The sequence below is a fragment of the Salmo salar genome, chromosome ssa01 (genome assembly GCF_905237065.1).
Source record: "Salmo salar chromosome ssa01, Ssal_v3.1, whole genome shotgun sequence".
Lineage (NCBI taxonomy): Eukaryota > Metazoa > Chordata > Actinopteri > Salmoniformes > Salmonidae > Salmo > Salmo salar.
Window position 1 is genome coordinate 129370117 of NC_059442.1, and position 22973 is coordinate 129393089.

The 22973-nt window shown below is 42.6% G+C and overlaps 2 protein-coding genes across 5 annotated transcripts; one reads left to right on the plus strand and one right to left on the minus strand.

The window, feature by feature from the left end:
* The first annotated feature begins 2319 nt into the window (after positions 1-2319).
* Positions 2320-6095, plus strand: LOC106562340 (transmembrane protein 150C). 4 transcript variants are annotated; one of them, XM_045688802.1, is made up of 8 exons: positions 2320-2601; positions 3365-3446; positions 3561-3614; positions 3700-3732; positions 3853-3920; positions 4256-4383; positions 4628-4805; positions 5049-6095. In XM_045688802.1, the coding sequence occupies exons 2-8, from the start codon at positions 3373-3375 to the stop codon at positions 5255-5257; spliced, it is 744 nt and encodes a 247-aa protein (XP_045544758.1). In that variant the 5' UTR covers positions 2320-2601; positions 3365-3372; the 3' UTR covers positions 5258-6095. The 4 variants fall into 4 exon arrangements, with proteins under 4 accessions (XP_045544758.1, XP_045544764.1, XP_045544759.1 ...); XM_045688808.1 differs by having other exon boundaries at positions 2331-2405; XM_045688803.1 differs by lacking the exon at positions 2320-2601 and adding an exon at positions 2694-3182 and having other exon boundaries at positions 3330-3446.
* A 156-nt stretch (positions 6096-6251) lies between these two features.
* enoph (Enolase-phosphatase E1) lies at positions 6252-22973 on the minus strand. The gene is given in 6 exon segments (NM_001140080.1): positions 6252-7144; positions 9123-9246; positions 10642-10774; positions 16229-16431; positions 18451-18552; positions 22705-22973. Coding segments are annotated over 6 exon segments (786 nt in total). The 5' UTR covers positions 22789-22973; the 3' UTR covers positions 6252-7004.

Genomic DNA, 22973 nt, shown 5'->3' on the forward strand with positions numbered 1-22973 from the left:
ATATGAGGGAGGGGGAGAGAGAGAAGAGGTAGGAGAAAGAGAGAGATAAAAGAGAGAGAGAAAGGAGGAGGGCGAGAGAAAGGGGGAGAGGGTGTAAGAAGGGGAAGGGAGAGAAGAGGGGGGGATAAAGAGGAGGTAGAGAGAAAGAGATGGAGGGAGGCAAAGAGGAGATAGAACGAGTGTATGTAGGGATGTGTGTATTGACATAACCATCAGTTGGTTGACGCTCATCTTTTCCCATTGAATGCAATGTACTGAGATAAGCGTCAACCTTGTGACACTCTTATTTCCCCATTGAATGCAATGTACTGAGATAAGCGTCAACCTTGTGACACTTATTTTCCCCATTGAATGCAATGTACTGAGATAAGCGTCAACCTTCTGACACTTATTTTCCCCATTGAATGCAATGTACTGAGATAAGCGTCAACCTTGTGACACTTATTTTCCCCATTGAATGCAATGTACTGAGATAAGCGTCAACCTTGTGACACTTATTTTCCCCATTGAATGCAATGTACTGAGATAAGCGTCAACCTTGTGACACTCTTATTTCCCATTGAATGCAAAGTATTCATCTAAGTGTCAATAGGTTGACACTCATTTTTCCCATTGACTACAAATTATTGCTGAGCAATTAACCAAAATGTAGGTTATTTTTAGTAGGTGATTTTGTCAGACAGCATAGGCAGCAGCTCTATAGAGATGAGATGATGACTTGCGCAACAACTTAAATATTTGATCAAAGTAAAGTAATGTGAAAAGATGATGGTTAATAAGTGATAAGTAGTAATGGGCAGTCACTACCATCATGGGACTTTTATTAATTGTTGTATTCTGTGTTGTTACAGCATTCAACCCACATAATGCATTTAATGTTTCTTTTTTAACAATTGAACCGACCTCAAAAAGCACTAATCGCTCCGTACTACTGTAAATGTATTGACATAAGCGTCTATCCTGTGACACACATCTTTTTCCATTGAATGCAATGTATTGACGTCACAGGATGTTGGTGGCAATTTAATTGGGGAGGACGGGCTTGCGGTAATGACTGGAGCAGCATCAGTGGAATGGTATCAAATACATCAAACACATGGTTTCCAGGTGTTTGATGCCATTCCATCTGCTCGGTTCCGGACATTGTTATGAGCCATTCTCACCTCAGCAGCCTCCTGTGATTAACATAAGCATCAATTGGTTGAGAGACATCTTTTCTCATTGAATGCAATGTATTGACATAAGCATTAATTGGTTGACGCTCATCTTTTCCCATTGGCACCGCAAAGCCTGCTGGAAGCATAACCAGTTGACATAAGCATCAATTGGTTGAGGCCTAACTTTTTGCAAAAACGTGATGGGATGACATTTTGAAGCAGATAATGGGCTGATAACAGAGAGAGGATCACCCATGACCTGGTGCATGTTGGGGACTGCACTTTCTATCTCACTCAAATCAAATCAAATTTATTTTTATATAGCCCTTCGTACATCAGCTGATATCTCAAAGTGCTGTACAGAAACCCAGCCTAAAACCCCAAACAGCAAGCAAAGCATGTGAAAGAAGCACGGTGGCTAGGAAAAACTCCCTAGAAAGGCCAAAAACCTAGGAAGAAACCTAATCTTTGGATTTAGTGCTCTCTAGCACGTGTTTATCCGACGCCAACGTTTTGTCTTGGTGGCGGTCCAGATTGGCCTTGATTGCAACGTCCACGAATTTTTATACTTTTTTTGGAACCAATCATAGACATATATGTTTGGTTCAGATTTGGTCCGGTTTCAACGTTCCTAGATGTCCGGTCCGGACCGACTTGTATTTGGCCCAAACATAGACATCTATAATTTATTCAGATTTGGTCCAGTCCTGACCGGCCTTGATTTGGCCCAAACATAGACGTCTATGATTGGTTCAGATTTGGTCCAATCATAGACATCTGTTTTTCATAAGTTTGGACAGCACAGTACAGGACAGTACATTACAGTTATGAAAAGTAGAGTATAGTACAGTAGAGTACAGTACAGTTCAATAAAGAAAAGTATAGTTCAGTACAGTTCAATAAAGAAAAGTAAAGTATAGTTCAGTAGAGTACAGTACAGTATAATGTACTGTATTTTACCCTAATGTACTCTACTGAACTAAACTGTATTCTACTGCTATAAACTTTACCGTACAGTACTCTACTGAACTGTGTCGTACTGTAGCGTGCTGTTATACATTGTGAAATTTAGCCTAGACATCTATAATTCGTTCAGATTTGGTCTGGTCTGGCCAAATGTGTACTTATTTGGGTGCGGAGCTCATTAGAATAATACCCAGCATGCTCTGCAAGTGTTTGTTTTTACATGTTGGTCATTCAGCAGACGTTTTTATCCACAGCGACTTACAGTCAGTGCATCCAAATAAGGTAGACCTCTTTTCAACTTTCATTCAGAACCAAAAATGAACCTTATTTCGACATCTGGAAAATACTTCCAAAAGACGTCTTTTCAACGTAATTTTTCTCACTGGGGACTATGACTGAAAACAAAAACTGCGTGTTTCAGTCAAATATGAAATGAGAAGACATAATATAAATCCAACAGGCGCCGGCTGACAACGAGGTATTTCATGTTTGTGGCTGACGATTAAAAAGAGAGACCGATCATATTGGGATTGGTGAAGCCAGTTAGTGAAGGTATCCTCCATTTTATAGGTTGTGGGGAACAATAAAAGAAAACACTTGTCTGGGAAATTGAACTGTTGTCACTCACCTACATGTGAAGCTGTCTGTTGTGGAAGCATCCTGTCAGAAATGACAGAACAGCATATTGACATATTGTTACATTCCAATTCCCAGCACACCAGCAATAGAATGAAAAGCGTTGCATGTTAGCTACGTCGTTTTTATTCAAGGCTATGCCCGAGACAAACACATTCACCATTTATCTCTGCCTCTAAAGATACATGCACCTGTCTGTATGTCAGTTAATTCAAGGCTATTATAAGTGCAATTATTTATGACCGCTTTACGAGAACTAATTATTGTAGCAGCTAGCAGGCTATTGGAGTAGGCTACTAGCCCTAGCAGTTCAGTCCTCTCCAATGGAAGCCTACTGCGGAAGAGGTGACTGCAGTCTTACGTTGTAAAATTCAGGGAACAACGCATCATTGTTTTTCTGACTTTGTCTTGGTCTCACTATTCGTAAGTGTGGCATCTGAACAGCATTCATTCTCTATTTTGAGTTACAGTAATTCCCTCAAACACATCTCAGGATAGGTTCCACCCGTTTTGCCTCAGTTGGTTCTAAAACAGTCCTAACTCCTTCATTTCCTATCTTACCGTTGACAGACAGTGGAGATGTTTGAAACTGTCTTTGTATACAGGAGACACCATGAGGAAGTGCAGTCCTTGGACGTTTCTCCCTTCCATGTACTCTCTCTTCACAGCTGCTGGACTCTGGGTTGTGTAAGTACACTTTTTTATGTTTTTTTTTTTAAACACGATGTTTTTGCTATCTCACACACCATTTGGCTTTACAGCTGTGTGTGACATTAACAAAATGGTCATCATTGGTTGCAGGTATTTCATAGCTGTTGAAGATGAGAAGATAACACCCCTGAGTTCAGAATACAAGTAAGGACTATTAATAACGTAGCAATATGATATTCCAGTTATCATCACGCACCAGTTTCTAAATAGTACATGTATTTTTTCACAGGCGATCTGGCCCTAAATCCCCTCCATATATAAGGTACAGTACACACACCCTATACTAGTGCCAACCTTACTGGTTTCTAATCTTTACCTAGGTTTTGTGATTCCTGTCAATACAATTGTATCCCTCTCTCCCCATCTTCCCCCCCTCTCTCAGCATTGCAGGCAATGCTCCCCCGGCCAGCTGTGTATTTAGCCAGGTCATGAACCTGGCTGCCTTCGTAGGTAAGACTGACGCATGTTCTTCTGTTTATCTCCTGTATGAACATGGAAACATAGTCAACGTTGACCACTGAACCAAAAATAAATGGCAGGATAGAGACACTAATAGAAACAACGGGATGTACATTATAAAATGGGGAAGTGCTATCTATTGCTTGGCATGCATTTAGTCAGTAGTTCCAATGGCAGACCATGTAGTGCTCATTACAAACAGTTGTTGAGGATGTTAGTATTGATTTGGAACAAAAGCCTGCACATCCTGTGGGTTCCCAGGACCAGGAATGAAATGGTTAGAGACCAGACCAGAGATAGATCCCTTATGGGTCTTCTCCTTTCAGGGTTCATCATTGGTGTCCTCAGATACCTGCAGCTGAAGCCCCAGGTCCACAAACCCTGGCTCAACATCAGCAGTCTGGTGGCTCTGTCCCTGGCCTGCTTCGGCATGACACTGGTGGGAAATTTCCAGGTAGGAGTCACTGACCCTGTTCTAGACACTTCCCCCTATCTCATAGACTGTCACTGGACTACTTCGTAGGAGTCTGACACAACTCCTAGCCCAGACCCAAGACATTTGGGAACCACTGGTAAAATAGCCAAAAAACCTCAACCTGGTTTGCAGTGATAATCAGATGTTTGCCAGAGGTTGTAAGGTCACAGTAAACATGAAACAGATAAGAGCCATGTCTGTTTTGTCTTTGTGTCTGGTCCAGTTATCAAATGACGAGGAGCTCCACAACATTGGGACGTCCATGACGTTTGGCCTGGGAACGTTGTTCTGCTGGGTTCAATCTGTCATCACCCTGAAAGTCAACCTTAGGAACGAGGGTCGGAGGGCAGGCATCCCTCGCTTCCTGTTGTCTGGGGCCATCACCGCCTGCATGCTGCTCTGTATCCTTCCTCTGGCTTTGGCTTGCACCAGGGACTCACTCTTGTCACTTAGCAGACGCTTTTACAAAGTTATTTACCACACAGTTAGTATAATATTATGGGTCTGTGGGCTGGCTACAGCTGTAGAGGTGGAAACCTTGCTTTCACTTATTCAACAGTTCGATCAGTGTTTACCTCAAAGGAGGAAGCTAGGAATTTTGTTGTGTTTTGTATAGTGTTTGATCCTCAACTCCCCCGGTTCAGACTTTGCCCTGATGGCGCAGCGTCTTCACATGCATGCTGCGCGAGCGCAGTGGGCGCTGGTCATGTTCTTTCTGAGCTTCCTCGCAACCTTCGCCATCGAGTTCAGACACTGCCACTTTGAGATCGTCTGCACCGACAACCGCGACCCGCCTCTCAGCCTGTCAGAAACCTTCTCGGAGGTGTCCGAGTACCAGTCGGACCAGCTATAGAGCGGCTCTGGGGGACAGAACCAGCTATAGAGCTTTGGAGTACTACAAAACAGTTAAGTTGCCTGTGGTTGGGGAGGGGGGGGGGAATGTACAAATGAACATGAAGTCTTTATGGGGTCAAGGGCTCCAGTGGGTCTCTGTTAGTTACTGAAGAAGAGTTAGTCTCACTACGGCATGTCTGCCTGTTTGAACGTAATAACCAGTGAATGACTGTCTTACTACTACTACTACTAGTACGTCGAGGTGATCTTTCAAAAGCAAACAAACTCTTTCCATGAGCAACTTTTGTCATCATCAGCAGGGGTGTTCACTAAAAGATGCTAAACAATTTCATTGAAGATATATGAACATGGTTGTTTATCATGTAGCTGTGAGTTGTAGAACTCATGTCTCAGATTAAATAGTGACACCATACCTCACTGACTTTCAGATGAATGTAGCTAAGTCCTCAAAATGTGGGAGTCATCACCCTCTCCCATTTTTGATTCTACCCAACTTCCTCTACCGACATGAGGTGTTCTGCTGCGTTCGCTCTCTTTCCTGTCTACCTCTATTTTCAACCTGACTTAAGACAGACCGTTTGAGGAAGTCTCAGCCCCTCTGAAGATTAGTACAGTAGTATTACTTTTTAGGTCATCACCCAGGTACAATGATGCCATTTTGAACCATATCACTGTTGCTCCCATTAAACACAAGTCATGGGAATCTTTTTCAGTGTTCTCTCCATTGCATGTGATTTAGTACAACAATTGGCTTTGTCATTCGAGCATAACTGACACATGCATCTCAGTGTTGTACTGCTGTTTGTTAGAACATTAAATGATTTTTTACAATAAAACATGTCTTTGCATTCTGATTAATGACCTGTACAGGATTGGGCTATACTCAACATGCTTCACAATGGAAACAAAAACAGTACAGAAATGTAATACTCAAACTTCCAAGTTCAATCAGCATGATTTTGAACCACATTAGTTAAATACAAATAAAGTGATCAACTTAAATATGGTTTTTATTTAAAATGCTTAAAAAAAGGTGAAAGAAACCCTGGGAGGTCCCTTAAAACGTGCAGTCTGCAGACTGGTACGACTCTTAGTGCCCACCGCCCTGTGTGTAGCCTAGATACCCGACTGTTTCTGTGTTCAACAACGCTACACTGTTACCTGGCTAAGACAATGACATGTTGGCTAGAGCAGAAACAGACTGGCACCCAGGCTCCCCTTTTAGTGCATTCCCAAAATCCTTGGATCAATGGCCGACTCTCCCATTCCCCTCCCCTTGGACAAACAGTTCTCATGAGTGGCCCAGTTCAATTTCGGTTAGTAGCTTCTTCCCTTAGCCCACTCCCCTTCAGAGTCTGAAAGGACCAGATAGGGGAAAGCAATAGCTCTACCTGGCTCTCCAATAGGCTTAAAGGAGCGTCAATCACTTTGCTTTTACCATTCCAGTCCTTTGATAAGACCCAAGGGGCAGCAGGTGCTAGGGGAAAAGGCTAGGGAACTTGATTGAACAGGGCTAGTAAGTGTACTCCCTCTCTCTAGAGGTGTTCCGATTCTCTCCCAAGTGTACACTCATTACTCCCCCATGTATTTAAAAACAAAAAGGTGTTAGATATGGAGAAACCTCCCATGCGTACACTTATCCAGTACCTTTACATCCACAGGGGGGGGGGTCAATGAGTGCACACTTTGGGGAGGAAAAGGGCAGAATTCGAACGGCAGCATTTCTCCCCTCCCCTCCTCCAGTGTTACACGCGGCCCATCACTTCCAGTTGGCTGAAAGTTGTAATGAGGTTATAGTGTGACCTCTCCTCCTCCGTCAGCTCCATGTTCCCCGGCCGCACCACCACCGCCACGTTCACACCCGCATCCTCCGCTGCCTTGGCCTCTGCAGGGAAGAACAAAAACAAATATCCTCCTCTCGATCATGTTCCCTGAGACACACTAGGATCCCAGTACAGCAGGCTCACCCAGGTCCCAGTAACGGTGTAACAGAGGCCCTAACCCTTGGTTGTAAGCTAACATTCTACACAAAGGAAGGTAGAACATTAAGGTGATTGTGGGGCCAGCCGTGTGGCTCTCCACGCGATGGCATCTGCTTCGCCTCAGGTTAGAGTGACCACATTTAAAAATACCCAAATCGATGAGTTTGGGGGACATTCGCACCCCTCCACTAATGTAGCCCATTGAATATCATTATACAAAACACATCCTCCAACGTCTGCCTATGAAATTAGTATTTGTAATACCCTCAAACACCAAGTCAGGCTGCCTGATATCTAAAATGGACAATTCTCCACGTTTTATGGTGAAATAGCCAAACTGCATGCCAATCATTTGATCTCAAATCGGTTTCATGGGAATATTCATTTAGATCTTGAATTACTATTTTGTGAGAAAATGAGAGAAGATGGTGTTAAACTATATAGCCTTCCTGTTTCCTATTTTTTTTCTCCAATCAAAATCCCATTCTGCTTGTGGCGTACGCGGTGGAGTTGACCGCATTCGATAAAAAAAAAAAAAAAGTATTATTCAGCTAACCATTCTAAAGTCTCAAGAAATTAGTAACAGTAACGTTATACTATGCGATTATATTTGGTTGTTATATAGAATACTAATTCAACCTTATAATCTTCCGAGACATTGATTCAGCTTTGATCCAACTTTACTAGATGAGCACGACTGTAAGATGTGGCCGAGTGACACTACTCCTGCAGCACTACACCCCTTCTCCCGCTGCACTGAATGAGCCAACTGAAGCACACCTAGCCTACTCTTTTGGTGATGAAAAAAAGACATCACATGTGGCTGTTTTAGGAAAATCTGGGAATGTGTGGCCAAGGAAACATTTCTGGTTGGTCTCAGGGAATATAAAACAGTTAGGAAGGTAGACTTAAAAACGGGATTGAGTGAAGTAGTACAAAATATGATGAATGAGCAACTAATGAGCATAGAGAGCCTCACAAGTTTGACGAAGTCACCTTATAGCCCATCTTTCAGTCTAATACGGCTGTTAACTTACTCTTCATCAGCTTTTTGTAAGTAGTTAGGCCTAACTGTCCTCTCCCAGTTTAGCTGGAATTTAGCCCGAAAGGATTTGAGAAATGTCATTGGTTGACATTGGCCTGTGTCTCGTCTTGCACAGAATATCAGATCTCAACAACGATTGGAGAAGTGTTCAACACCCCTGTACCAAATCCTAATGATATAGGCCTACATATTTTCATAAGTCTAACTGTAAGAGACCAGTTTGAATGAAAAAATGGGACAAAACATTTAAAAAAAATTAAAAAATGAAATTTGTTTGAATTTGTTGATAAATTGCGGGACATGATAGTCTAGTTGCGGGATGGGGAACAAAGGGCCAAACTGCTGGACTGTCCCACGCAATCCGGGACATGTAGTCGCCATACCTCAGGGGGAGGCTCGCACTCTGATGCAGTACAGCATATAGCTCTAACACTGTACTGATTTAACACCGATACAACAGCCTTTCCAAGTGCTATTCTGCACTAAAGCAGGGCTAGCTACATGGCCTCAGTTATGAAAATCTGGAAAACGTATCCTCTTCCTTCATGTTACCCAGTAGGTTATTGAGAACATGCGTGTCCATAAAACAGTCCATAACATAGGAAAATAAATACAAATTAAAATATGCCCATTTGACATTCTATAAGCAGCATATGGGTTGTTGTAATTCAGGACAAGCCCTTTGACAAGCAAGTGGGAAATTCCACGGTGGAATTCAGGCATAGCTAAGGTTGGCAAAGCTTCTGAGGCTGATCCTGCTAGGTGGAAAGGTTCTGGCTCAAACAACATGTAAAGAGCATTCACCATTGAACTCATTTGCCTGCTACAACACTTACCCCGTGTGATATCTGTAAGGAACATGATTTCTTCAGACAGGCAGCCCATTCTCTCCGCAATTCTCTCATAGCTTTTACTTTCTACTTTAGCGCCTATGTTGGTGTCGAAGTGGCCATCAAATAGCTGAAAGGATAGAGACAATCTGAAGTTAGCTGGGAGTAGGACTACAAAATTCCGGTAACTTTCCCAAAAATTCCAATGTTTTCCAGAAATCCTGGTTGGAGAATTCCCCAATTTCCTGCTTATTCCCTCCTGATTCAAGGAATCTTCCAACTGGGATTTCTGGAAAACCTGGATATTTTGGGAAAGTCACTGGAATTTTGCAACCCTAGCCAGGAGTGTATTACAATTAGGGATGTGACAAATTAACAATTTTCCTTAACGTTTAAAGTGTTATTTTCTCTCGATTAAATAAGATTTTTTTTTTAATTGCATGAGAATTCACAAGGCAAAATATTGTGCTGCATATGACTGCTAGGGGGGAAATGCAGTTCCATCTACCGCAGTCATGGCTACTCCGTCCCTTATCAGTGCTTTCAGGTCTGTTGTTGGTGGGCCTGCTATGCTGCCAGCGCCAGGTTGGGTCTTACACTGCGTCCCTTTCAGATGGTTAAGCATTGCACCTGTACTACAATTACTTTAGGCCTACCCCAATTCCACAGCGCAAAGTTCGCATTTCACCACCTTCTCATAGTATTGCAATACAGGATGCTGCCGTCGCTTGGCTTTCTCTGCCATTTTCCCAATGACGACGACGTAGTGGTGGAGAGTCGACTCCAAAAGAATCAATTCCTTGACAGCTTGCACATCCACTCCCAGTTTCAACTCCTATTTCTGAGTGTCAAGACTCAGTATTTTTGGAACGGAGACTGATTTGTTGCCGTACTTCCGAGAACACAAAACATCTTTCATAGCAAGCTAGCAAGGGAAAGAGAGGGGAGGGGCCCAGTATAGGCAGGTCAACCACCAGGCAGACAGTCAGAACCGTGCACTAGACCCATCTATTGGTAATTAAATGCTGTATCTCACAATCTCTTGGCTTGCATGTGTCTCGCAACTTCAGTAAAGCAGGGCCTATCATAAATGAATAAGCATGGATATTGTACACACAACAGACCGAAGACTGAACACACTCGCATCATGAGTAAAGAGAAAGAGCAGGCGAGCCAGCGCGAGGGGAGGGGCCAGGAAGCGTGCGCACGTGTCTTGGTAATCTGTATCTCGCATATTCACCAAAGTAGTCTAAAGTTCCTCTTCCTCCCTGGTTTTATTTAAATTACACAACTTTCTCCAGGCCTTTATAACCTATCGTCTAGTTAGGCTATAACACGGAAAATAAAATAACTGCACTGTGATTTTACTTTTGTGAGAAACACCCCCCACACACATTGTTTTCGGTTGACTTTTTCTAAACGTTAACAATCCCAACTGCGTTTTAAATATTCACACCCCTAATTACAATGAACCAGAGAGATCAGTGCGTGTTCTAAACAGTTTATAAAGAGAAGAGTTTCTTACGTCAAGGACGTCTCCCTCTACAGAGTATCCAAACAGTAGTTTCTGGGCTTCAACGCTGCCAGAGGAGTAGATATAGACCTTCAGGCCCTGCCGTCTCCACCTTCTGATGGATGGAACCACGTCCTGGTACACCCTGGTTCACACACACACACATTAGTAATACTGTCTGGATGAGTCATCAAGGACTCCAGACAATGAAGGTTTGAAGGTGACATTTGGAATAAATGCAGGAGTACAATAGGACTTGATCCTCTCACAGGTCGTTTAGAAACCATTAGCATTAATACCACTACATAAAGACTAAACACAACCTGTAGATCTACATTCCTGCAGGGGAGAGAAAAAAAATTAAATACAAAAAAAATATATAAATAAAAAAATTAAAAAAATAAAAAAATCGGATCTTGCAATCTGTGCACACATACAGTTGTGGCCAAATATATTGGCACCCTTGCACTTCCCTTAAATAATTCCCCATTTCTTCTACAATAAGTTGAACTGGAAAATAAACCGGTGACATATGGCAACGTAGTATAGAGCGTATCCACACATCATTTTACATAAAGATATAGGCTCATTCAGTTCAAAAGTGTTGCACCGTTTCCATTACTCAAATGACAGGCTGGGAAGAATCTATCCAAATTTCAACCAAGTGTTTGTGATTCCGCGACTGTTTTGGTCACGCCAATCTCTGAGGGGGTTTGTTACATATGTGAAATCTGCTCACGGCAATTTAAGTTGCCATGTAGGCTACTTGATCATAATGTTGGCCTACCATCAAAAACAATGGAGAAAATGCATCCCATAACATTTTAACATGGAAATAGCTGTTCTATCATTCAGCCTACAGTAGCAGCCAATGTGTGGTGTTCAATGTAGGCCTACATTCCATCAGACTTTTGAAAATAAACATGCATTAACCTGTTTATCCACATTTCCTTCAGACAAGGTGACTGAAAATGTTGTGTTTGATGCTAGAAACAACTTTACAAATTAAAAATGCATTATTCCCATACCATAATTACAGAGAATCAGACAAATGATGCTACCCTCTGCCTATTGGCTACTTAGCTCATTCAACCCGGTCTCAAAAAAAAATCTCTTTACCTGACTAGCTTTTCAAAGATGTCTAGAAATTTATACGTTTTGTACTCTTGCAGGAAGCAATCACTCCCTTATTAGACTACAAATTATCTATAACTAATAACTCACTAACTAGCGAAGGATATGAACAAAATTTGCACACATGGCTACATGCAGCTCTCGCTTTAATCTCAAAACAAGCTCATCTACTCATGACCGCTCATGCTGTAAACACAGTCCAACTCAAAGTAAATGGCACAGATCCATATATGGCAATATTCTATTTGCATATAGGCCTACTGCAGCTCTGATTGTTTATGCCGCACCGGTCTGTGTACACTAGAGTACGGGCGGTGTCGTGTGTGTCAATGCAATAGAATCCTACTCTGATGCGTTCTGCCTACAACAAAATTGTTAGCAAAGTTTGTTTTGTTTCGGTATGTTGCATTGAAAGTGGCTAATATTGCGTTGATTCTATCACAATTGCCACAGTAAAGGGAAACGTTGATAGAGTTAACAAGGAAAACTCTAGAACAGTGGTCACCAACCTTTTCTGAGTCAAAATACAAGCCAAGATCTACCACTCGGATATTTTTTATTTAAACATGACTTAAAAAAAAACATAACCCTATGCAACATTAACTAATTAAAAACAGAACTGTAACAATTAGGTTTGTGCAGTAAGCTATAGGCCCAATACATTATCACCACATATTGACTTTGCTTGAATTGCCCTGCCAATGCATTGTTGGTCGTGTCATTTTTAGGCTATATGATCACACCTGTAATAGATCGGTTGTTGTATTACTTGTGAAGCACAGCTGAGTGAGCATACATTTAAATAATTAGCTTTTTATTAAAAAAAAATATTGGGCTGATGGTCAGTCAGTGGAGGGAGAGAGCATTAGACTGAGGGTCCGCCTCTCAACATCTCTCCCTTACCAAAAAGGGACACCGTCTTCCAGCTGATGGCGAAACTCGAGTCGCACCACATCATTTTTTGCCTCATGCACAAATTCAAGTTGTTACTCCTATGAACAGAGAAAGTGAAATATTCCTTGAGCCACTAATAATAACAACGCAAGCCTATAGATACATTTTCCTACTCATTAATTTCTGCTACAGTGCTTGTTGTAGCGATGAGTTGAAATAGGAAGAACGCACATATTATTGCTTATAAAAGTGTTGAACACAAAGTGTTGACAGTGCTGAGTAAGAACTTAAACATGAACTCACTCATAAAAACAGCAGCTCTTTGCTGTATTCGTTGACAGTCTCTAGTCATGGTTTTAAACAGTTTGAAATCTCAGAGTAGCAACTTCTCTGTAGCTCTCTTATGTCTGCTACGTTACAGCAGACACGGTAATCTGAACCATCTGTTTGGCCAGCATTAGGCCTATAGTGCACTTGATTTGCTCTCTGGGCCCGCCGGGAAGGCAGAGTTTGTACCTTCAGACACATGAAATGGTTCAAAATTGCAACAGTTCACCTACCCGGCTAGCAGAGCAGCTGAATCGGGCGCACCTACCGCCAACAGCCCGAGACGAATAAAACAACAAAAAGGAACACAAGGCTTTATCGTTAAGTCTTTTACAGAAATGTTTGGGGATCGACTAGGAATGCCTTGGAGATCAGTCGATCGTGATTGACTGGTTGGTGACCACTGCTCTCGAAAGTTTAGTGAAGTTCAATCTCATTCTTGTCCCTGTGGGCTAATATTTCTGCGCAGCAGTCTCGGGCTACTGCAGTTTAGAGGGAACATTGCACGTGACTATTAAACAATCTGAATCCGATTGAATTGGAAGTCGGTTTCTCCCGGTTCTGGGAGCCTGGGGATGCACATCTTTGTTTTTGCCCTAGCGCCAGCACACTCGATTTAACTTACCAACTTATTAGCCTCTGATTGTAGTCGGTGTGTTGGATGCTGGGGCGCGTATATGCACCCCTCCGGGTCCCTGGGACTGAGATTGGGGGACGCTGTCGTAGGCCAAACATGGTAAGAGTTGCTAAGAAAGAACATTCTCTAAGGCATTCTTAAAATGTCAGCAGTGGTGCTGTAATTACCCCTTCATTACTATTATGGTTATTACTTATTGCCCCTTCATGGGGCGGCAGGTAGCCTAGTGGTTAGAGTGTTGTACTAGTAACTGAAAGGTTGCAAGATCGAATCCCCGAGCTGACAAGGTGAAAATCTGTCGTTCTGCCCCTGAACAAAGCAGTTAACCCACTGTTCCTGAGCCGTCATTGAAAATAAGAATTTGTTAACTGACTTGCCTAGTTAAATAAAGGTAAAATAAAAATATTATGGTCATTACTTACTGCCCCTTCATTACTATTATGGTTATTACTTATTGCCATTGTTTTTTTTGTGCAATTTTTGTATGATGCCTTGGTGGGATGGGTGAGGGATGTATTATTTTTACAAATAAAGTATTTTTTTCTAAAGACAATAACTTTGGGTCTCCACACCTTGTTCTTGGAATTTAAACATTGCAAAACTAAATTTAAATTTTTGTTAATGAAAAAAATAAATAAAACAAGTGCCATGGACAAAATGATTGCCACTCCAGAGGTAGTACTTAGTTGCACAGCCTTTGGCCAAGATAACTGCCGACAAATCCTTCTTTCAGACAGCTGCACCTTTAGAACTGGCAATTTGTCACTCTTCAGCAGCAAAGCAACCCAACAGCATTATCAAACCTCACCCATGTTTGATTGTAGGGAGGGTGTTATTTTCTTTGAATGCTTCATTTGGTCATTGGTAAACATAGGAAGACCCCACTGCTGAAGGAGACAAGAAAGCCTAGTAGAACTTCTCAAAAACCCAACTAAACAAGCCCAAATCCTAGGAAACTGTTCGGTGGATCATTGAAACAAAATTAGAGATCTTTGGCTATACAGATCAATGACGACCAAATGAAGCATTCAATGAAAATAACATCCTCCCTACAATCAAACATGGGGGGAGGTTTGATAATGCTGTGGGGTTGCTTGCTGGGACTCCCTAAAAACACACCACTTCGATACAGCTACAACCGGAAGCGGCTTTTCATAGCCGGTTAGGAGAACCTTTTCGCTAACCCTAATTCTCCTAACCTTCTGCGTAAGTCACTTCCGGTCGTAGCTGTATCGAAGTGGTGTGTTTTTTAGGGAATCTCATGCTTAGCTGCCTCTGGTACTGGGGGCCTTGAACGTGCGCAATGCATCATGAAATCAGCAGATTATCAGGTGTTTGAGTCTAACGTTCAACCCTGTGTCCAAAAACTTGGTCTCCAATGAAGGTTGTGGTTCTTACAGCATGACAACTCCAAACACACATCAAAAAGCACCAAGTAATGATTCAAGAAGAAAACGCTAAACTGTTCTGGAGTGATGTAAATCCGAAGTGAAGCGAAGAGATGTAAATCCCATCCAAAACCTATGGTGAGATCTGAAAACAGTAGTTGGTCAAGGGAACCCCTAAAACATTAAAGCAGTTTGCTGCTGAAGAGTGGCCCAAATTGCCAGTAGAAAGGTACAGCAAGCTCATTGATGGCTATAAGAACCAAAGGCTGTGAATGTCTGTAACTAACAAGTTTGCCAAAAGGCACCTAAAGACTCTCACACCATGAGAAACAAGATTCTCATGATGAAACCAAGATTGAACTCTTTGGCCTCAATGCCAAGCGTCACCTCTGGAGGAAACCTGGCAGCATCCCTACGGCAATACATGGTGGTGGCAGCATCATGTTGTGGGGATGTTTTTCAGCGGCAGGGACTGGGAGACTAGTCAGGATTGAGGCAAAGATGAATGGATCAAAAAACAGAGAGGTCCTTGATGAAAACTTGGCCAGAGTGCTCAGGACCACAGACTGGGGTGAAGGTTCACCTTCCAATAGGACAACAACCCGAAGCACACAGCCAAGACAACGCAGGAGTGGCTTCGGGACAAGTCTCTGAATGTCCTTGAGTGGCCCAGCCAGAGCCCGGACTTGAACCCGATCGAACATCTCTGGAGATAACTGAAAATAGCTGTGCAAGCAACGCTTCCCATCCAACCTGACAGAGCTTGAGAGAACTGCAGAGAAACTCACCAAATACAGGTGTGCCAAGCTTGTAGTGTCATACCCAAGAAGACTCGAGGCTGTAATCACTGCCAAAGGTGCTTCAACAAAGTAGTGAGTAAAGAGTGAATACTTACATAAATGTGATATTTCCGTATTTTGTTGATAAATTAGCCAAAACTTCTAAAAACCTGTTTTTGCTTTGTCATTTTGGGGTGTGTCGATTGATGAGGGAAAAAAACGATTTAATCAATTTTAGAATAAGGTTGTAACGTTACAAAATGTGGAAAAAGTCAAGGGGTCTGAATACTTTCCGAAGGCACTGTATTTGGCCGGAACTGTATCTGTCTTATGCTAACCATGAAATTATGTCTATGGGATATTTGCACTAAAATCGATTTAGGATTCATCCGTCATACAGTACATTTAGTGCAATAGAAGGAAAACTTCTTGCTACTTACTCGCCTTTGATTCTCCCAGCAGCATAGGCCGCCCTCCACATGTGTCCCTGCAGCTGTTTCAGGGCCGTGGTCTTCCTGTCCGAAGCCATCTGCCACAGCACGTTGTCCACCACCTCCCTGATGGCTTTCTCCTCGTCCGTGTGCCCAGACTGGTCCAGGGCGTGCTGCGCACATGCTCGGTTCAGACGCAGGTCCTCCTCAACCTAACATGAAAGGGTCAGCACAGGGTCAAGGGTTAATCAGAGTCATGTTCATTAGGGAGCAGGGTTGGAATTAACCATTGACAACTCTTGTTGTTATCGAATGTTGAAGACAGACAGGTCTTGGCCGACGGGAAACTGTTCATTCCAGTAAATTAGATATTATGGTAGCCGCCACGCTATTATGAGAACTTATCACTGTTCTGCATTGTGCAAATCAATAAGCTCATTGGAGGAGGAGAGAACTCATTAGCTCCATTCACAGACCTGGCTGCATCCCTTATTGAAGAACCCAATGTTGTTACAGAATTTACTGTAGTCAAGTGTTTCTCGGATGTAGATAGCTTTACACCAGGGAGGGACTGGCAAAGAACTTCCTGCAGTAGGTCTGCTAGACTTCAGCAGCCAGTGAATGTGAGTGCAGCTCTGAACGCTTGTCTCGTCGCTTGCACTCATGTCATCCGATTTGACAGGACGCAGGGCACTTAACGCCGGCAGCTAATCAAATACACCCATTAATCTTTGACCTACATAGCTAAACTCAGCAAAAAAAGAAACGTCCCTTTTTCAGGAGCCTGTCTTTTAAACACCGTTTCCCATGCTTGTTCAATGAACCATAAACAACTAATGAACATGCACCTGTGGAACGGTCGTTAAGACACTAACAGCTTACAGACGGTAGGCAATTAAGGTCACAGTTATGAAAACTTAGGACACTAAAGAGGCCTTTCTACTGACTCTGAAAAAAGGGTCCCTGCTCATCTATGTGAATGTGAGACTCCTAAGACAGCGCTACAGGGAGACAGGACGGACAGCTGATTGTCCTCGCAGTGGCAGACCACGTGTAACACCACCCGCACAGGATCGGTACACCCGAACATCACACCTGCGGGACAGGTACAGGATGACAACAACAACTGCCCAAGTTACACCAGGAACACACAATGCCTCCATCAGTGCTCAGACTGTCCGCAATAGGCTGAGAGAGGCTGGACTGAGGGATTGTAGGCCTGTTGTAAGGCAGGCCCTCACCAGACATCACAAAAAGTGCTCTTCACTGACGAGTCATGGTTTGTCTCACCAGGGGTGATGGTCAGATTCGCCTTTATTGTCGAGGAATGAGCGTTACACCGAGGCCTGTATTCTGGAGCGTGATCGATTTGGAGGTGGAGGGTCTGTCATGGTCTGGGGCGGTGTGTCACAGCATCATCAGACTGAGCTTGTCGTCATTGCAGGCAATCTCAACACTGTGCGTTACAGGGAAGACATCCTCCTTCCTCATGTGGTACCCTTCCTGCAGGCTCATCCTGACATGACCCAGCCATACTGCTCGTTCTGTGCGTGATTTCCTACAAGAGAGGAACGTCAGTGTTCTGCCATGGCCAGCAAAGAGCCCAGATCTCAATCCCATTGAGCACGTCTGGGACCTGTTGGATCGAAGGGTGAGGGCTAGGGCCATTCCCCCCAGAAATGTCCGGGAACTTGCAGGTGTCTTGGTGGAAGAGTGGGGTAACATCTCACAGCAAGAACAGGCAAATCTGGTGCAGTCCATGAGGAGGAGATGCACTGCAGTACTTAATGCAGCTGGTGGCCACACCCAATACCGACTGTTACTTTGATTTTGACCCCCCCCCCCCCCTTTGCTCAGGAACACATTATTCCATTTCTGTTAGTCACATGTCTGTGGAACTTGTTCAGTTTATGTCGCAGTTGTTGAATCTTGTTATGTTCATACAAATATTTACACGTTAAGTTTGCTGAAAATAACCGCAGTAGACGTTTCTTTTTTTTGCTGAGTTTATATATTTGGGCTAAACCCAAACCCACTGTAGATACCCTGAACTGCTGATTCATTTAATGTACTAATCTGAGGCATACCACATAAGCAATCATTAACAGGCTCAACAAAGAACAAGGTATATGTTTCCACCCAGAATGTATGCATGGGTGTTGCATATTCTGTCTGTGTGCAGTCACTGCTAACTGCTCATCATTGTCCACAGTTTTCAGAAAACCAGTTACCTGTTTCTTCAGGAGATGCACATCTTGTTTGCATTCATCTTCTTCCCAATGCGCAGACAGATGTTCTTCAAGATGATCTTTGATGTATGGGAATAAAATGTCCTACAGGAGAAAATAGCACCGTTAGCAAATAGCTAGCTAGCTGTCATTCATTACCTTGTGTGCACCATTCGACCCCCTTGTTCATGGATGTTGAAAAGACATTGAAATTTGGTCTTTCCACCCTGTCCTTGATTTCAAGGTCTACAGACGTTTTTGGACGTCTATAATTGGTTCAGATTTGGACCGGACCAAATCTGAACCAATCAGACGTCCATCTTTCACAAGTTTGGAGAGCACAGTACAGCAGAGCATAGTACAGTTGAGTATAGTTCAGTACAATACAGTAGAGCAGCTTAGCATAAAATACAGTATAATGTACTATATTGTACGGAATTAATCTACTGTGCTCTACTGTACTTAGCTCAAATTTAGATACCTTTAATTATTTTATTTATTTATTAATAAGCTGGGTCTGAAGGGCAATCCATAGCGAAAGCTTGCGAGATATCACCAAACCTGTTGCTTTACCCGTTTTAGCAGCACGTGCCCAGTGTTGGGGATGCTACCCCCACCCCCTCCAATCTAATTGAAAGATTCCTAAGCTGTGCACTCACATGGCACGCTTTCACATCTAGACAGGTAAACAGACTGCCTGCAATCATACCAAATCCTGCCTGTGGTTCACGAGCACTAGCCAGAGGCTGTGATATACATTGATGTTATATTATTGACTGCATCAAATCGATGTAAAGCAAGCAAGCTATGCTAACGGTGTTAATTTTAGCAGCTATTTTATATTTAGTCTTAAATTAACTTAGTCTTCGTCACCGTTTGATAATTTCATCCTTCGTTAGTTTTAGTTCAGACGACTAAACCTCTGGACAATGTCTCGCTTTAGTCAGCCATTTTAGGTCACAATATAGTCTGTGCATTTTTTTCTATTAAATAATGAATATTTAGGCAACCTCTAACTTCCATCATGTGCACATTCAGATAGGCCTAGATGGACAAGGCTACTATCCCCTTTTATACCTTAGCTGGCAACATTGATATTGTGGCAGATTGTAACCAATGCCAGCCATAATTAACCATGTTGGGTATAAAGCCTACAGGTAAACAATTTACAACTCTGATTTTCTCCCCATCATAACCATCAAGGGGTTAAATAAGTGGTTTCCTTGAAAAATGGGAGAATTTTTGCTTTCCAAAAATGCCAGAAGTATTACTGTACTACTAATAAAAAAAATAAACAAATATTCATTTTTCCCATTGGAAAAAAAGCAACCGCAACTCGCTTTTGTCGACTGTGGCACGAGAGTGGCCACACAGATGAATGCAAATATAGCCTACTTTAAAGTAAGAGCGAGAGAGTGTAAACATTGTTTCTAGTTGAGGTTAGTTACAAGTCAAGTGTCTTGGCTTCAGAGCAGTTCAAAAGATTGACGAGTAACTGAAGTGACCACCTGGGAGCTGTTCGGGAGACCACGCAACTGAATTTTTTTTAAATTCTGCCAATGAGAGGATTGCATGAAATATTCTGCATGCATGAAAGTTTAGGAATAGACAAAACAGATGAAAAGGAGCTTCATGTCAAATTGATTGTCCATTACTGTCACATGGAATTTGTCTCATCACATTTTTTGTCAAATAAAATGAAGTTATTAGTAATAGTTTGTCAAGAAAAATAGGTTGATGAGTAGTTGTTGATGAAATTAACACTACACCAGCCAACTACCTAGCTAGCAAGGATAATTGTGGCCATTTTCCCCCGCACTTCCTGTCCTTTTCTACAACAAATCAATTTAGATTAAACAGCCTACCTGCTGTTTGCAGTCTACTCCTCATTAAAGTAACATATTTCCGTCATTTTAATTCCATTTTGCATTCCACTTCATCAGCTAGACTACATATGGTCCAGACTGCTAGACTGCAACTCCAGTCCTCGGGGGCCTGATTGGTGACACACTTTTGCACCAGCCCCAACTAACACACCTGATTCTAATTATAAACTAATGATCTTCAGGTTTAGAATGTAATTAGTTTAGTCAGCTGCATTTGCTAAGGATGGGGAAAAAGTGTGACACCACTCCGGCCCCCGAGGACTTGTGTTGCCAAATCCCTGCTCCAACTGTACTGTCGCTTTGACAACAAGCGGCATTTTATTTTGTGTTGCACATCATAACTACATTCAAAAGTGTGTCAAATATGTCATCGTATTACCTGCTCGTCGAACATCTCGTTCCAAAATCATGGGCATTAATAACGGAGTTGGTCCTCCTGTTGCTGCTATAACTGCCTCCACTCTTCTGGGAAGGCTTTCCACTAGGTTTTGGAACATTGCTGCGGGGACTTGCTTCCATTCAGCCACAAGAGCATTAGTGAGGTCGGGCACTGATGTTGCGCGATTAGGCCTGGCTCGCAGTTGGCATTCCAATTCATCCCAAAGGTGTTTGATGGCGTTGACGTCAGGGCTTCCACACCGATCTCTACAAACCATTTCTGTATAGACCTCACTTTGTGCATGGGGGCATTGTCATATTGAAACAGGAAAGGCCCTTCCCAAACTGTTGCCACAAAGTTGGAAGCACAGAATCATCTAGAATGTAATTGTATGCTGTAGATTTAAGATTTCCTTTCACTAGAACTAAGGGGCCTAGCCCGAACCATGAAAAACAGCCCCAGACCATTATCCCTCCTCCACCAAACTTTACAGTTGGCACTATGCATTGGGGCAGGTAGCGTTCTCCTGGCATCCGCCAAACCCAGATTCATCCGTCGGACTGTCAGATGGTGAAGCATCACTCCAAAGAACGTGTTCTCCCTGCTCCAGAGTCCAATGGCGGCAAGCTTTACACCCTTCCGGCTGATGCTTGGCATTGTGATCTTAGGCTTGTGTGCAGTTGCTCGGCCATGGAAACTCCTTGCAAGAAACTCCCGAAAAGCTTTGTGCTGACATTGCTTCCAGTGGCAGTCTGGAACTTGGTAGTGAGTGTAGCATCCGAGGACAGATGTTTTCTGAGCGCTATGCGCTTCAGCGGTCCCATTCTGTGAGTTTGTGTAGCCTACCACTTTTCTGCTGAGCCGTTGTTGATTCTAGACGTTTCCACTTTACAATAACAGCACTTACAGTTGACCGGGGCAGCTCTAACAGGGCAGACATTTGAATCGGTGTCGACGTACGTACGCACGTGTGTGTGTGAGATATACACACACACACACACACACACACTTGTATGTAGCAATATCATATAAATAATTGTATTTAATTCAGACAAAGCCTTTTAAATTGTAAAAAAGAAAAATAGGCCTATTTTTTTGTTCAAAGAAATGTATACTCTCGCAAGTAATCAAATACTGACATCCGTTCGGATATTCGATTAACCATACCCATCTGTAATGCAAACGACGTCTACCAATTACAGATAGCGTCCAACACGGGACACGTGCTGCTAAAACAGGTACAGTCATTGGCCGAGTACTAATCTTGCACACTTCTATGCAATGCACAAAGACCAAACATTACTGTTTAAATAACTGTATTTGCGGTTGTAACTGTATGTGACGGCAAGTTTTGTAGGGCTGTAAGGTACTGTCCAAACTTGAGACATAGACATCCAGTCCAGCCCAACCAAATTTGCTATTGTTTGGGGGCAGAGCTCATTAGAATAATACCCAGCATATTTTGCAAGTGTTCCTTTTCACATGTACATTTTGGGCTTTTAGCAGACGTTCTTATCCAGAGCAACTTAGTCAGTGCATTCAACTAAGGTAGATAAACAACCACATATCACAGTTAAAGAAAAACTTTTCTGTAACCATTACTGAGAATGAAAGTTCAGACAAACAACATGATCACTGACCGTTTCAAAGCTTTTGAAAAAGCTGTGACAGATGGAGTAATAAATATTCCATACTGAAATCTTCAGCTTGTTCCATTTTCCTACTTAAATTGGAATACAAAAATAATGTGATAATGCTTTCTTAATTGACATGTATATAAGTGAATGTGTACGGTTGAAATTTGGCTATAGAAAATATTTATTTTCAATTTCCATTCAGAACCGAAAATTAACCAAATTCCAACGTCTGGACAAGACGTATTTTCAACGTCATTTTGCTCATTGGGTAGCAATCGGTCTAGCAAAGAATGTAACTTGCGAGCTTCAATACACACCTCAAATGCCATATATTAGTCTCAGCATGTTGTCCTACCTTTACAAACGTTATTGGTGTCGTGGTTCCTTCAATATCCAGCAAAAGTGCGGTAGTGTTTGCAGGGATTGAAACCGTAGCCATGTTTCTGTCTAAATCCGCCTAGTATAGCGATTGTTAGCTTAGCTATCTACTCAGCTATCCAGGTTGGAAAAATACGGTATCCAACCTAAGAGAGAGGAAAACCAATTCCTTTCCAAGTCGTGTTAGGTTCCTTTTCAATTAGCTAATGTTGGATAGTGGAGGCTCGTCACGTCAGCAGACATGTA